The following is a 15,148-nucleotide window of genomic DNA, read 5'->3' on the forward strand; positions in this document are numbered from 1 at the left end:
TTTTCAAACACATTTTGTTGAAGATCCACGCACGATCGTAAGCGGTACTCCAGTTTTAAGGGAGAAGGTTGCATTTGTAAGTGAAAATCATCCGTCTCTCTACCAGTAAGCATGGAAATGGTGGAGCATGTTTTGTGCGAGAACCTGTAGGAAAGCGTACTTCCCTTCTTGTTCCATGAGTAAACAATCCCGGTGGATTTTGTACCCAGACGCTACAGATATGGCTTCTCTGCAGCCGGAACAGGAAATCCCACATTTCATCTTCCATCAGGATGCCCCCCACATTTTCACAATGAAGTCAGATGGACTGGCCTTGCAGGTGGTGATGAAAGTGAACTTCTTCACTGGCCTCCACATTGCCCGAACCTTATGCCTTGTGATGTTTTTCTCTTGGGAAGGGACGGGGTGTTGGAGTCTACATGTCCCCCTCACCATGCATGATCTGCTGGTACACATCACAGTAGCCATCGCATCAGTGAATCATGATATGTTACATATATGGCAGGAGCGTGACTACAGGCTCGATGTGTGTGGAGTGATAAAGGGGGTCACACTGATAGCCTCTGATGTGGAGAACATTTTTGATGTTCTGCAACAAAATTTTTGATTTTCTGTTTCCATTCATATCAAGTATATGTATCTGAGTGCCATTAAACAGGAGTTATGGGGGTTTCAAATCAGGAAGATCATTGGTAATAACCCAGTATATAAAACACCTCTGTATGTTTCGAATAAACTTATATGCAGATAAATATCCCATTTCTAACCATAGGTCCTCTTTTTCCCAAATCTCCAGAGTTTCCTTTCTCTCCAGAATCTCCAGGTTCACCCTGCAGAAGAACAGAAAAACATTTTTATTTGCATGTTATACATATTTATCATTTGTACTTTTTTAAAGTCACTTTAGCTGCAGACCACATTGCCTTTATTTGCAACAAATTTATTAAACTAGATTGGCCTGATGGATGCTACATGAACAGAAAATGTTTGGAAAAATGGTTGAAAATGCTTTAAGAACTGTCCAGTGTTACTGTGGAGCCATCGGTATATTCAGTGTATCCTGCAGTAATATCTTGTATCTCTGGTATGCTCTACAGATGGTATCTACTACACAGACAGAATACAGTCGTTCAGTTGTAGACCACTATATATTTGCATTTAGCAGAGCTGAGTATTTACCTGAGTGCAGCAGAGCTGAGTGTATATACCTGAGTGTAGCAGAGCTGATTGTATATACCTGAGTGTAGCAGAGCTGAGTGTATATAGCTGCGTGTAGCAGGGCTGAGTGTGTATAGCAGAGCTTAGTGCCACAGATATGTCCTGTGAGCATTCCAGTCCTACAAGTCAGGCTTGCTCAGTAGGAACAACCTGAAGGCTTTTTTTCTCTTCAGCTATCAGGACCTCATTGCTGACCAATAGCTGGGCAATGCACAGTGGGGACGCAAACAGGAAGAAAGTACAAAGCAGAAAAGTGGCTGTATGTCAGCAGGGATGCTGCAGCCATCTTGGAAAATAGGAATGCAAGGACACATCAGAAATGGAGGACAAGAAGGTACTAGTTGTATGATGTATACCCATAGACAGCTGTGCATAAACATGACACAAGCACCTTTCACATCTGGAATTTTTGAAAATTTGCTTCACAACCAGAATGCTCCTTTAAATTTATCTAAAACCCTCATTCCACTCAAACCACTTACCCTTTTTTTAGACAATTGGGAAATGTTGAGTGAGAGGCATGAAACAGCAAAAAGCCACAACATTTTGGAGCAAAATGATGGTTCTCTTGCAAATGTGAACCTGTCCTTACAGGGGTGTAGTCTTCCAAAAAAGTCTTTGAGCTCTATAGTCTGAGGCAGCGTAGGCTGAGTTTTTAAATTAGCGCAAAATAGGCTGTAATCATGCAAACAAAGGGCGTGATTATATAAATATAGACTGTGGTAAGGTATTTTACAAGTCCTACACTGCGTGTTCATACAGAAAAAGAAAATGACCAAATCTGATGTCATGGTTACAAACAGGTAGGATGTCTGGGATGACATGATGCCAGCAATTTTACAATCCAAGTGAAAAGGAATCAGGAGAGCTCAACTTGTAGAAAACAAATATGGATATTTGGGAGAGAAAAAAACTGGGGAGAATTTTGGAGGAGGACAGAGGTGGAGGAGTGTTTAAGAGGGAGAGGTAGACACCAGCTGGTAGTGGAGGGGAAAGTAAGGAGAAAGGAGAGGAGAAAGTAGTTAAAAAAAAAACTCTAGGCCCTTAAAAATCCCCAAAATAGGCTAAAAATAGCAAAGATAATCATTCTTCTTCAGCTGTTGAACAGGATAAAAGTTTGGAGGAGGAATTATTTAGAAAAGAAAGAAGTTTGGAGGATGGTTTGAGGGGGAGAGGCAGAAGCAAATTGATGTTGGAGAGACAATTCAGGATGGAAAGGAGAAAGTAGTTGTTTAAAAAATCTTGGCCCTTAGAAATACGAGGGGCTAAACATAGCCGCCAACTGTATCCTATCTCAGATGTTAAAGGTTTATGGCAATTACTCTTATGGAGCCTGTGTCATCTTTGAGGATATGTCTGGAGTTGCCTAATTACTGAAAGAAAAGCTGTTATACTGTTGATGTTGATTTGTTCCATCTGGATGAAGAATTTCCCAATTCCTGAGAAACGGATTGCATTTAATCATCATTATCATGGCAAGATAATGCTTTGATTCTACCATGCTGAAGCAACTGGATTCCAAATTATTGGCAAAACTAGTCAGGAAATGTAGCAAAGTTTCATCATAAGTCACCTGGGAACAGATTGTCCAAATTACTTTATCTACTTGAGTAACTGCAAGTTCTGTCTTGTAGCAGTAAAGATATTTTATGGTTACAAGACAGGGGGGGGGGGGGGGGATTAATCATATATGACTTTAATGTGCAACTTTTGGTCTAAGTAGCAATCTATTATGAGACAAATGCATCAAAAGTCACATACTGTATGTTAAATTAGGAGCAAATACCTTCTGTCTGTGTGATGTGAAAGTTGTTGCTGGAAATATGCCTAGTCAGCACTAAAGTAGCTTTGCGACTTTTTAAAAAAAGTCGCACAATATAAATCAGGTCCACACCTTTGCAGAAATAGTAAAAAAAAGTCTCACAGCTTTCATAAATCTGGCATATGTCACTTATACTGAAAAAAGTTACATTATAGACCAAAATCTAGGCGAATGAGCTTTCATAAATCTCCCCCAAAGTTTTCACAGAAAGAATGGACAGTTCTTTAAGAGGAATATACATTTAAGCAATTAAGTGAAGGCACTCATAAAGGCTAGTGTATTTTGATTACTCACTTGCCTTCTGCTTTACATCTTGGAAAGCCTCTCTATAATGTGCAGATAAGGCAAGGCAGGGCAGTAACAATTCCATAAAGCCTTTGTAGTTCGAAAACTGCTCAATACCTATCAAATATCTAATATTCGATCAGCTTTTGTCAACTGAACATTTAAAGAATCAGCAATTGTGTTTAAAGTGTAGAGACATGTCAAAGGTTTTGATCACTGGGGTCTGGCTGCTGAGACCTACTGATTGCTAGAAAGAGCCAACTGAAGCGCTTGTCACTCCTCAAGCCCATAGACTTTCAATGGAGTCCCTCTTCAGCTCAAGATCAGTGACACTGCTCAGGCAAACATAGCATGGCGACAGAAAGCAATGTTTGCTTGCTTTTTAACTTATTCTCAATTTATTGGGTTTATATAATATACAGCAAAAGAAAACATTGGAAGGGAGGGAAAAACACAGAGTTAGGCCTTAGTCAGACGGGCGTTTTTTCGCGCGATTTGCGGATCGCATGATGGATGCGCATCCGCAAATCGCGTGACCGGTGCCCGAAAATCGCCCCAAAATCTGCTCCTAGCCACGTTTCATTAGAAACGGGCCGGAGCTGTCCAGCGCATTGCATTCAATGGAGCCGGCAATACAGCGGCTCCATTGAAAGCAATGCAATGCTGCGGGCGAGTGTGGGATGAATTGTCGGGAAGGGCTTAAATATATAAGCCCTTCCCTGCAATTCATCCAGAAAAGTGTTAAAATAAAAAAAATATACATACTCACCTGCCCCATCAGTCGGAGTTCCCCGCGGCTGGCCTGCAGTGGGTGTGAAGGGGGTGTGAGTCAGACCTGCCCCCTGATTGGCTCATCCCGCGCACGCCGGCAGCCCATTGCTTTCAATGGAGCCAGCTGTATTGCTGGCTCCATTGAATTCAATGGGCAAACATCGTTCTTCTCTGCCACAGCTGTTACAGCTGTGGCAGAGAAGAATGATTTGTCTTCTATATGTTCTCAATGGGGTCGGCGCTGCTGCCGCCGGCCCCATTGAGCGCATATAGAGAAGAGAACAGGAATCGCAGATCGCAGATAGGTGCGATCTGCGATTTCTGTTCTGTAATTTATCGGACGAGCGCATAAAAAGCGCTCATGTGTCCGATACCATTGCAAAGCAATGGTTTTAAAAAATCGCCGGACTCATGCGCATGCGCAAATTGCGCAAAAGAACGCCCGTCTGACTAAGGCCTTACAAAGTACTTGTGTAGACATTCACCATCTGTCACAGCAATAGCAGAACAATCCAAATCTACAACATATAAGGTCAAAGACAGTAGCTGGAACTTAGAAGAAACATGAATGTCCTTCTGTAAAAATACAAAATATGACAACTGAATTACATCTAAATAACAAGTTATCAAAATCTTTGAGTTAAAGCCAAAACAAAGGAACAAAGGGTCCGGGACACTGAGGAATGCTGGACGTCGCCTCTGTACAAATAGAGTATTTAGTAGAGCATTACCATCTGGGACTAAGAAAGGCAAAATTATTGCACAAGTACATGTAAGAACCGAAGCCTCCATTAGAGGTAGGTTCTATAGTCTGGTGACTTTGTAAACTTCAGTCATGGATGCCTTATAGAACAAAAAGACTCAGTGGACAGTTGAGAATCAGAAATCAGCTCTTCCATTGTCTGTATGTCTTCAAACCACTCAGTTATAGATGATGGTCTGTTGGTTTCCCAAAGAGGTAGGATCACTTTATGGACTACCAGTAGAAGAAATTTCCACAGACTCTGTTGTTTTAGTGTACCCAATAATATAGACAGGAGAAGGGCAGCAGGGCACAAGATACCCATGATTCTACTACTGGTAGTAACATCAATAACTTTGACCCAAAAGGTTTTCAGACCCGGACACTCCCACCAAATATGAACCATCGAACCCCGTGCTTACGAGCAACTGTCAGGAACTGCAGGGTAAGATGCATGCAGTACAATGGGAATTCTGTACCAGTGAGTTAATATTTTATAGTTAGGTTACTTGTACACAGGATAGAATTGGATGGAAATAGCACCCATTCATTTGAATAAGTGTATGCACATCGGCTTTTGATAGTCTCAGTAAAAAAATCAGAGCATGTCCTATTGTTGTCCAGGTTTTGAACAAGAATAGTTCATGTCACTGTGCTGTGTTCAGCACATTGGACAGCACATGGACAGGATGTCCGAGTGCTGTCCAATGTGAGTTGCACCCAACATCAGGGCCGCAACGTTTTAATCACCTGTGTTCAAGTAGCCTAAGTTTCTTGAAACTTACAGGAAATGGACATTTTTTCATCCAGTCATGCCCACAGAAGGACTGACCAAGTTCCTTTCCCAACTCGCGATCATATATAATGGAAATCACTTTGAGTGATGGTGTGGAGAGCATATATGGAGACTCAAGGGGTGTTAGAGACCAATGATGATGCAGTTGGGTTTTGTACTTCTCATAAAAGTTGTTTAATTGCATGTACTGCAGATGGCTGCAGAGAGAGCGGGCCGCCTCAGGAAACGACGCTTACTTGGTCTGGATGGATCAGGGTTCCAAAAAGGCTATCCAGACGAACATCCAATCATTTAGCATATATCTTGGTGTCTGTATTGATAAGGTAGATAGGCGTATAACTGAAGCACAGCAGAGGGTCCATGCCCTCCTTTGGGATCAATATTATATGGGCATGCAAAAATGTCATGTTGGAGATACTATTGAAGGAGTGAAGCTGGGGTGGCAGTAATTCAGTCTGTGGGGCCTTATAAAATTTGGCAGTGCAGCCATCTGGGCTGGGCTCTTTCCCAGAGGCAAAGATTTAAAGGGGTTGTCCCGCGGCAGCAAGTGGGTCTATACACTTCTGTATGGCCATAATAATGCACTTTGTAATGTACATTGTGCATTAATTATGAGCCATACAGAAGTTATAAAAAGTTTTATACTTACCTGCTCCGTTGCTAGCGTCCTCGTTCCCATGGAGCCGACTAATTTTCGCCCTCCGATGGCCAAATTAGCCGCGCTTGCGCAGTCCGGGTCTTCTCATCTTCTCAATGGGGCTCCGTGTAGCTCCGTGTAGCTCCGCCCCGTCACGTGCCGATTCCAGCCAATCAGGAGGCTGGAATCGGCAATGGACCGCACAGAAGCCCTGCGGTCCACGGAGACAGAGGATCCCGGCGGCCATCTTCAGCAGGTAAGTATGAAGACGCCGGACCGCCGGGATTCAGGTAAGCGCTGTGCGGGTTGTTTTTTTTAACCCCTGCATCGGGATTGTCTCGCGCCGAACGGGGGGGGGGGGGTTAAAAAAAAAAAAAACCCCGTTTCGGCGCGGGACAACCCCTTTAATTACTGTTGAGAGCTCCTCAGAAGTAAAGGCTCTTCAAGAGTCCCGACTGTCTTGCAGACAACTGCAGTAAAGCAGTATCCTTGAGATATTGTGATAAAGTATGTGTCCGGCGGTTGAAAGCAACGGGGAGGGGTGAGAAAATAAAGTAAAGTATAATAACTGTGGAATGAAAAAAGTATATCTTTTTGCTAGATACATGCAGGTATAAATGTCACTACATGTTTATTTTGGAGCGCCCGTGCACAAGTAGTTTACCTGACTTATCCCCCCCACTCATAGAAAGAACGTGAGCACATCTGTTTATAACAGTTTATAGTATCCCGTATCTCGTGGCGGGCCTGAGTGAGTTCTCAGAGAGTGGCCTCTTGCAATGTTTACTTATATAACGTCGCCAACAATGCAGTGAGGTTAAAAAGTTGTGAAGCTTGAAGCCCTGCTCATGTTTTATGCATGACCCATGCTTAATCAGTATTTCCCGCATAACACACTTTAGAGCCTGATCAATTACATGATCTTGCAGGAAGTGCAATATAGTCTCCCTGAAGTCCGTCAGGCATAGAGAGTCTGAAAATAAGGACTCATTTAACCTCCATGTAAGGGTGACTACCCACTAGCATTTTTTTTCTGCTGCGAATTCGCTGTGTTTTTTTTCTCCAATTGTCAATTTAGGTAGTCACCCTAAGGCCTCAGTCACACGGGCGCATCGGCACCCGTACACTGGCACCGATGCGCCCCTGTAACTGACAGAAGACGGCCGTACCTGAAGACGGCCGTCTCTCTCCAGCGCTGCTGAAAGAACACATGACCGGCAATGAAGCCGGTCACATGTTTTTTCCTCCGGCGCTGCAGAGAGACGGCCGTCTGCAGGTGCGTCCGTCTCCTTCCTGCAGTCACACGGGCGCATCGGCGCTGGTGTACGGGTGCCGATGCGCCCGTGTGACTGAGACCTAAAGGCGCTGCGATGGGAGGCATGCTTCACAGCGAACAGGAGCATGATCAGAGTTGATTATTAACCCAAATGCAGCAAATCTAAAGGATGGGGGAAGGAACGGGGAAGAAAGATATAATCAAGTCCACTGTAAGTTTTGTGGGCCCCGGTGTATTAGGTATAGCCCCTTTGGTGACTTAAGCGCCAAATAGCACAAAGATGCGTAGAATAGAGTTGCTTTCAGAGTTTGTTGAGTTTATTTTTTATGCAATAAGTGAGCGACCAGAATATTTGTCTAATAAGGGCTGAAGTGCAAGATTTGGGTCTCCATAAAAGATTATAGAGCCCTTCGCAAAACAAATGAGTTCAGCTAACACCTTGAGGAGAAACTGAACCTGTTGCATGTTTGGAGCATATACATCCGCAATTGTACTACACCTCTTAATCACCTCCCCCTCATGAAAACACTCCCTCTCTAATTTATATTAAGTCTTCAGGTTAAAACTTGCGGCATTCAAAGGCTCATCAATACTTAAAAAATGATCAAAAGAAATCAATTAATCAAAAATTGAACAGAAAATCACGAATTGGCTGGACAGCAATGCGCAAAGACATCTCCAATGAAAGATGGAGAGAAACTCAGTTTAAAATCATACATAAGGCCACAAATCCCACCACATCCCAATGCACCCAACAGACTGTTCCCAGCCCTGAATGTAACAAGCCAAAAACAAACATGTTCCATAGCTTATGGAACGGTCCCCAAAAAATATTGGGCAGAGATAAGATTACTAATACACAAAGTCAAAAATGTTTTACTACCATTGACACCCCAGGTCTTTATATTCCATTTTCTCCCTGCTGAAATACAATCAAGACATTTGAACCATGCTGCCCTTATAATAACTCTGGGCTGCCATCTTATCTCACTGAGCATTGTAGGAGTATTAGTACTAGTGTGATCATTGTCTATCATACTTGTACATGTACTTGAATTTTCTGTTTTTGGAACTGGTGCGGCTTTCACCACACATATCACACATTTATTATGTTCCGTAATGGCACTATCTGTGTCATGTTCGTTGGCTTGCTTATTGACATTTACCCCAGCATCTGACATCTTTGTACTTTTATATAAACTTGTGTTAATATTTTTTTCTGATTGCTTCTACAGTACTAGTAGTACTGCGTCTTAGCCCCGCTGACCACGGGCGTTGCGGTATCCCGCGGTGGAGAGCCGCCACCCGGGAGCAGGAGCCGCAGACGGATCTCAGCTGTCAGCCTATTCTGACAGATAGGCTGACCGCGGAGAATTGCGGCAATTCACAGCATGCTGTGGATTGCCGGACGCAAGCGGAGAATCGCAATGATTCTCTGCTCGTGGACACGGGTCCGGCGCTTTCCATAGCAATGCTATGGTCTAATTTTCTGATGATTTTGCTCATTTTTGGCTAGGAAATAGCGGATAAATGGGTGTTATGTCCCATTTACACAGGATAAACTGCGGGGCAAATGATGCCCAACCTCACATCCCAATGATGCTCGCTCCTGTGCTGTTACACAGGAGCGAGTAACACTGGCATAGCTGAATGCGCTACTAGTATGGACGCGGGGTGGCTAGGGAGCGTTCCCCCTCTGCCCACCTCCATTCACTTTAAACAGTTGTTCAGAATTGAACGACTGCTGTTTATACTGTACGGCTCGCTGTTCAGCTTTCTGCATGTAGAAACTGAACGACTTTCGTTCAGTTGTTGCATGCATTTACACGGGAGACTGTTGTTCAAAATCCTGCGGCAGCATGGGAATTTGAACAATTCTAAATGATCATCGTCCCATGTAAATGAGCCTTTAGTGAAGTGGTGTAACCTAATGAACTTTGTGTCCTACTGAAGACAATGCAAGGGGGGGCATGTCCTACTACCGCAAGTTGTCTCACCGTCAGACATAAGAATACAAGGAGATTGAGGAGGAAATGGCTGATCTCTGATAGGATTGATAGAGATAGCAGATCAAAGGTCCTTTTACATGGGTGGATTCTCAGCTTGACATAATGAAGGTCGATCCATAGAGGTTGTTGATCACATTTCTTTTAAATGGGCAGAGATTCACTAGTATGGGGACAAATGATTCTTACTACTGTTTTATGCCCATAGATCTGTCATTGATTGGCTGCACATTTCCCTGTACACTTGAGGACATGTACAGATGACCAGTGATTGCCAAAAAGCTGATCAATATCCTTTTTAAGGGGAAAAGCTCGATAAATGGGGAAATAAACATTTGGGCAAACATATGTGCTCGATCACTGTAATCAGTGTAAAAAGGTTTTAACTAGAGATGAGCGAGCGTACTCGGAAAAGCACTACTCGCTCGAGTAATGTGCTTTATCCGAGTATCGCTGTGCTCGGGTCTGAAGATTCGGGTGCTGCTGCGGCTGACAGGTGAGTCGCAGCGGGGAGCAGGGGAGAGCGGGCGGGAGAGAGGGAGAGAGAGATCTTACCTCCGTTCCTCAGCGCTCTCCCCTGCAGCTCCCCGCCCTGCAGCGGCACCCGAATCTTTAGCCCCGAGCACAGCGATACTCGGATAAAGCAAATTACTCGAGCAAGTAGTGCTTTTCCGAGTACGCTCGCTCATCTCTAGTTTTAACCCCTTTAGTGGCACGCCCCAAAAATCTCCGGGGCTTGCTGCACTGACCATGCGGTTCCCGGGAGATTTCCGTGGACAGCTCTAGTGCTTACATACTGGCTAGGAAACAGTTATTGTGCCACTGTACACGTTTGCCACTTCAAATTACCACAGGAAAATCTCCGGGGCTTGCTGCACTGACATGGTAATAATAAATCCGCCACTGAAGGGGTTAATGGAGGAATTGCGGTGATCCAAAAGACGTAACTTCAAGTTACTTCTGCAACAGGCATGCAAGTCATAACGAGTAGGTTCTTTGGAAATTTTACATCAGTGGCCAATAGCTTAGTATGGTGCATTAAAGAAGTTAGTGGATAAATATATACGTGGCTTTAAATGGTTTGTGTGCTCATGATTAATATCAGCAGAGATACAAGCTTGTAGACTGGATGCTGGGTTCTACCGGCACATGTGTATGGAATATCAAAGCATACATTTGGGTGGGTTTCCCCACTAACATTAGTTTGCAAGCTATGCTTTTCTTAAAATACACAACTTACCTTTTTCCCTCTTTTCCCTGGATTTCCACGATCTCCTACACTTCCTGGAGTACCAAACGCGCCCTGTGTAAAAGAGAAGCTGTTACTCAGTAATGCCAATCCTATTTCATTTATCCACTATGAACCAAAATAACTCAGATTACATTCATTTTAGGTGCTCTCTGATTTCTTACCGGAAGACCATCTAGTCCGTTTATTCCTCTGTCTCCTTTAATCCCTGGGATTCCTGGCTGCCCCTATAGAAAGAATGTGTTAGTTTAGTTGAGTTAGTTTAATTTTGTATCCACAGATATTTAAAAGGAGACCCCCGATCACTGGCCATAAAGAAAATATAATGTTACTCTCCCACCAAATATTTAACATTCCCATTTTCTTATTCCGGCTGGTTAGCGCATCTAGAAGATTGAGAAATTGTTAAGAAAAAGTCTTTCCATTGATAGAAAAAAAATTATCCAGCCTAAGGGTACTTTTAAACAAGGTGATTATTATTTCTCCTCTCCATTAACATGGGAGGTATAGTTATCCAGTAAACAGAGGCAAATCTCTTCCCGTTCAGAGATAAATGACTACCTGTTTACACTGAGTGAGAAGCCGTTCAATACTACCATGTTTCCCTGAAAATAAGACCCTGTCTTATATTAATTTTCCCTCGAAAGAGGCACTAGGTCTTATTTTTGGAGGATGTCTTATTATACTTACCTAGCAGGCTGGGTCCATGTCACTCCTGCTGCTCTCCACAACCCCGATGTTCTTCTGCAGTCCTTGGCCTCTCATGATTGGTGATTGGTTCTTTGACCACTGCTCAGCCAATCAATGCAATGGCTGTGATTGGTTTATCCAGCACAGTATTGATTGGCTAAGCATTGGTCAAAGAACCAGTCACAGCCATCGCTTCCTGGAGGTGGGATTTATGAATCCCGTAACCAGGAAGTTATGTACGAGCGGCTGAGGACTGCGGGAACCATGCCGAACCATGTTGAACCTCTAGAGAGCAGTGGGAGGGACCTGGACCGAGCTTGCTAGGTAATGTATTTTCTTATGTAGTGTAGCTAGGGCTTATTTTTGGGGGTAGGGCTTATATTTCAAGCCTGTCTGAAAAGTAGGCTAGGGCTTATTTTCAGGGTAGGTCTTATTTTTAGAGGAAACGGTATAAGAACTCCAGATTTATAGAACATCAATCAGTGCTGTCAAAAAACAGCAATCCTGGCTTTTCTCAGGGTACAGGGTTCTTCATACTATGCTGAACTCAAAGGTTGCCAGCAAAGCTTATATTTTAAAGTAATGAAATTTAGAGGAGTTGTACAGTTTTATGTATAGCAGTATGATCTGCAGCTTAAAGAAGTCGTCTCATGAAGACAATTCCATTTCAAAAATAAGTTGGCTGTTGTGATCCGTGGTGATCAGTTTGTTATTGGTAGAATAGCCTGCGGCCAAACTCACATTTATGTATTGGCCATTCAAATAATTGCTTATCCATGTAATGCAAGGACATTTTAGGTCCACCAGAGTTGGACGCACTCTTAAAGAGCAGGTCTCCACACAGAGATTTGGTCACAGTGCTCAGCCAATCACAGGCAGCACTTGGCCATTCATCTGACGCAGCCCTTTCAGCAGGCGGGAATTTAAATCCCTGCCTGCTGATAGAACTTCTTTACAGTGACGGGACCCAAGAAGCTAGACGCGCCTGAGCCCCAGCAGCGGCGGGGAGGTAAGTATAGATTTTTTTTATTTTTTATTACAACTAGGGATAATTTTCATGGAAGGGCTTATATTTAAAGTCCTTCCCCAAAAATCACTGCAGCATGTGTCGGGACCCAAGCGGCTAGACACACCTGAGCCCTGGCAGCGGCGGAGGGGTAAGTATAGATTTTTTTTATGTTTTACTACAATTTGGGATGAATTTCATGGAGGGGCTTATATTTAAAGCCCTTCCCCGAAAAATCACTGTGGGGGTGCCGGCTTATACTCAAGGCACCTAGGTTTTCCCAGTTTTTTGTGGTAAACTTAGGTGACTCGGCTTATATTTGGGTCGGCTTACACTCGAGTATATACAATATATTTAAAAAATGACCCAACACCCACACCAACCTACACCGTCACCATATACATCCTATAATCCAATACCATACAAATTATATATCAAAACATCCAAATCAAAATGGTGGTCCCATTCCTGTACTTTTTTTTACATAAATAAAATGATTTTTAAAATTAAGAACTATTAGAGATGAGCGAACACCAAAATGTTCGGGTGTTCGTTATTCGGAACGAACTTCCCGTGATGCTCGAGGGTTCGTTTCGAACAACGAACCCCATTGAAGTCAATGGGCGACCAGAACATTTTTGTATTTCGCCGATGCTCGCTAAGGTTTTCATGTGTGAAAATCTGGGCAATTCAGGAAAGTGATGGGAATGACACAGTGACGGATAGGGCAGGCGAGGGGCTACATGTTGGGCTGCATCTCAAGTTCACAGGTCCCACTATTAAGCCACAATACCGGCAAGAGTGGGCCCCCCCCCCCCTCCCAACAACTTTTACTTCTGAAAAGCCCTCATTAGCATGGCATACATTTGCTAAGCACCACACTACCTCCAACAAAGCACAATCACTGCCTGCATGACACTCCACTGACACTTCTCCTGGGTTACATGCTGCCCAACCGCCCCCCCTCCCCCCCCACAGCGCACACCAAAGTGTCCCTGGGCAGCCTTCAGCTGCCCTCATGCCACACCACGCTCATGTCTATTTAGAATTGCGTCTGCCATGACGAGGGACCGCAGGCACACACTGCAGAGGTTGGCACGGCTAGGCAGCGACCCTCTTTAAAAGTGGCGGAGCGATAGCCCACAATGCTGTACAGAAGCAATGAGAAATAGAATCCTGTGCCACCGCCATCAGGAGCTGCACACGTGGGCATAGCAATGGGGAACCTATGTGCCACACACTATTCATTCTGTCAAGGTGTCTGCATGCCCCAGTCAGACCGGGCTTTTTAATTCATAGACACAGGCAGGTACAACTCCCTATTGTGAAGTCCCTGTCGACCCACAGCATGGGTGGCTCCCTGGAACCCACCGGCGGTACACAGAAATATCCCATTGCATTGCCCAACACAGCTGAGGTAGTAATGTTGTGCTTAACCCTTTCCAATCCAATTTGTATATGGTTTTCCTAGGGGGCTTACTCTTTTTCTGCCGTTATACAACGGCGTTATATGCTGGCTAAAGCCAGTACTGCATGAGCTGACACGTAGGATAGGCTCCGACAGCAGAGAGGCTGGCAATATACAGTAAGAGAACCCCGACGGACGTCTACCAACAACGGAGCTGTACAGCCTTAAACCCTAATGTCTTCACAGGTCACACAGTGGACTGGAAAGGGTTAATGCAGGTGGGTTTCGGCCCACACTGCATGCCCCAGTCAGACTGGGGTTCTTTACAAGTGGACACATGTAGGTTAAACTCCCTGTGGACCCACTGCCTAGGTGGGTGCCAGGAAGCCACCGGCGGTACATAGAAATATCCCATTGCATTGCCCAACACAGCTGAGGTAGTAATGTCGTGCGTAATACAGGTGGCCTTCGGCCCACACTGCATGCCCCAGTCAGACGGGTTCTTTAGAAGTGTACAGATGTATTAAAAACTCAGTGTGCACCTACAGCATGGGTGGCTCCCTGGAACCCACCGGCGGTACATAAAAATATCCCATTGCATTGCCCAACACAGCGGATGTAACGTCAGCTGTAATGCAGGTGGGCTAAAAATTAATTTGATTACACTGTAGGCGAGGGCCCACAAAAATTGCTGTATCAACAGTACTAATGTACATCCCAAAAATTGGCCATGGCCAGCCAAGAGGGCAGGTGAAACCCATTAATCGCTTTGGTTAATGTGGCTTAAGTGGTAACTAGGCCTGGAGGCAGCCCAGTGTAACGAAAAATTGGTTCAAGTTAAAGTTCCAATGCTTTTAAGCGCATTGAAACTTATAAAAATTGTTCTGAAAAATTATTTGAGTGAGCCTTGTGGCCCTAAGAAAAATTGCCCGTTCAGCGTGATTACGTGAGGTTTCAGGAGGAGGAGCAGGAGGAGGAGGAGGAGGAATATTAGACACAGATTGATGAAGCAGAAATGTCCCCGTTTTGGATGGTGAGAGAGAACGTAGCTTCCATCCGTGGGTGCAGCCTACGTATTGCTTACGTATCGCTGCTGTCCGCTGGTGGAGAACAGAAGTCTGGGGAAATCCAGCCTTTGTTCATCTTGATGAGTGTTAGCCTGTCGGCACTGTCGGTTGACAAGCGGCTACGCTTATCTGTGATGATTCCCCCAGCCGCACTAAACACCCTTTCCGACAAGAC

At 44.3% G+C, this 15,148-nt stretch overlaps 1 protein-coding gene across 1 annotated transcript in view; it reads right to left on the minus strand.

Moving 5' to 3' along the window:
- LOC136586937 (collagen alpha-6(VI) chain-like) overlaps positions 1 to 15,148 on the minus strand; it is a 126,674-nt gene that overhangs the window by 36,318 nt on the left and 75,208 nt on the right. The window contains exons 23-25 of the mRNA XM_066585279.1: positions 10,967 to 11,029; positions 10,794 to 10,856; positions 768 to 830 (exon numbers count right to left, since the gene is read on the minus strand). Coding sequence (XP_066441376.1) covers positions 768 to 830; positions 10,794 to 10,856; positions 10,967 to 11,029 — 189 coding nt within the window. The remainder of the gene's footprint in view (positions 1 to 767; positions 831 to 10,793; positions 10,857 to 10,966; positions 11,030 to 15,148) is intronic.

The sequence above is a fragment of the Eleutherodactylus coqui genome, chromosome 12 (genome assembly GCF_035609145.1).
Source record: "Eleutherodactylus coqui strain aEleCoq1 chromosome 12, aEleCoq1.hap1, whole genome shotgun sequence".
In the NCBI taxonomy this organism is placed as follows: Eukaryota; Metazoa; Chordata; class Amphibia; order Anura; family Eleutherodactylidae; genus Eleutherodactylus; species Eleutherodactylus coqui.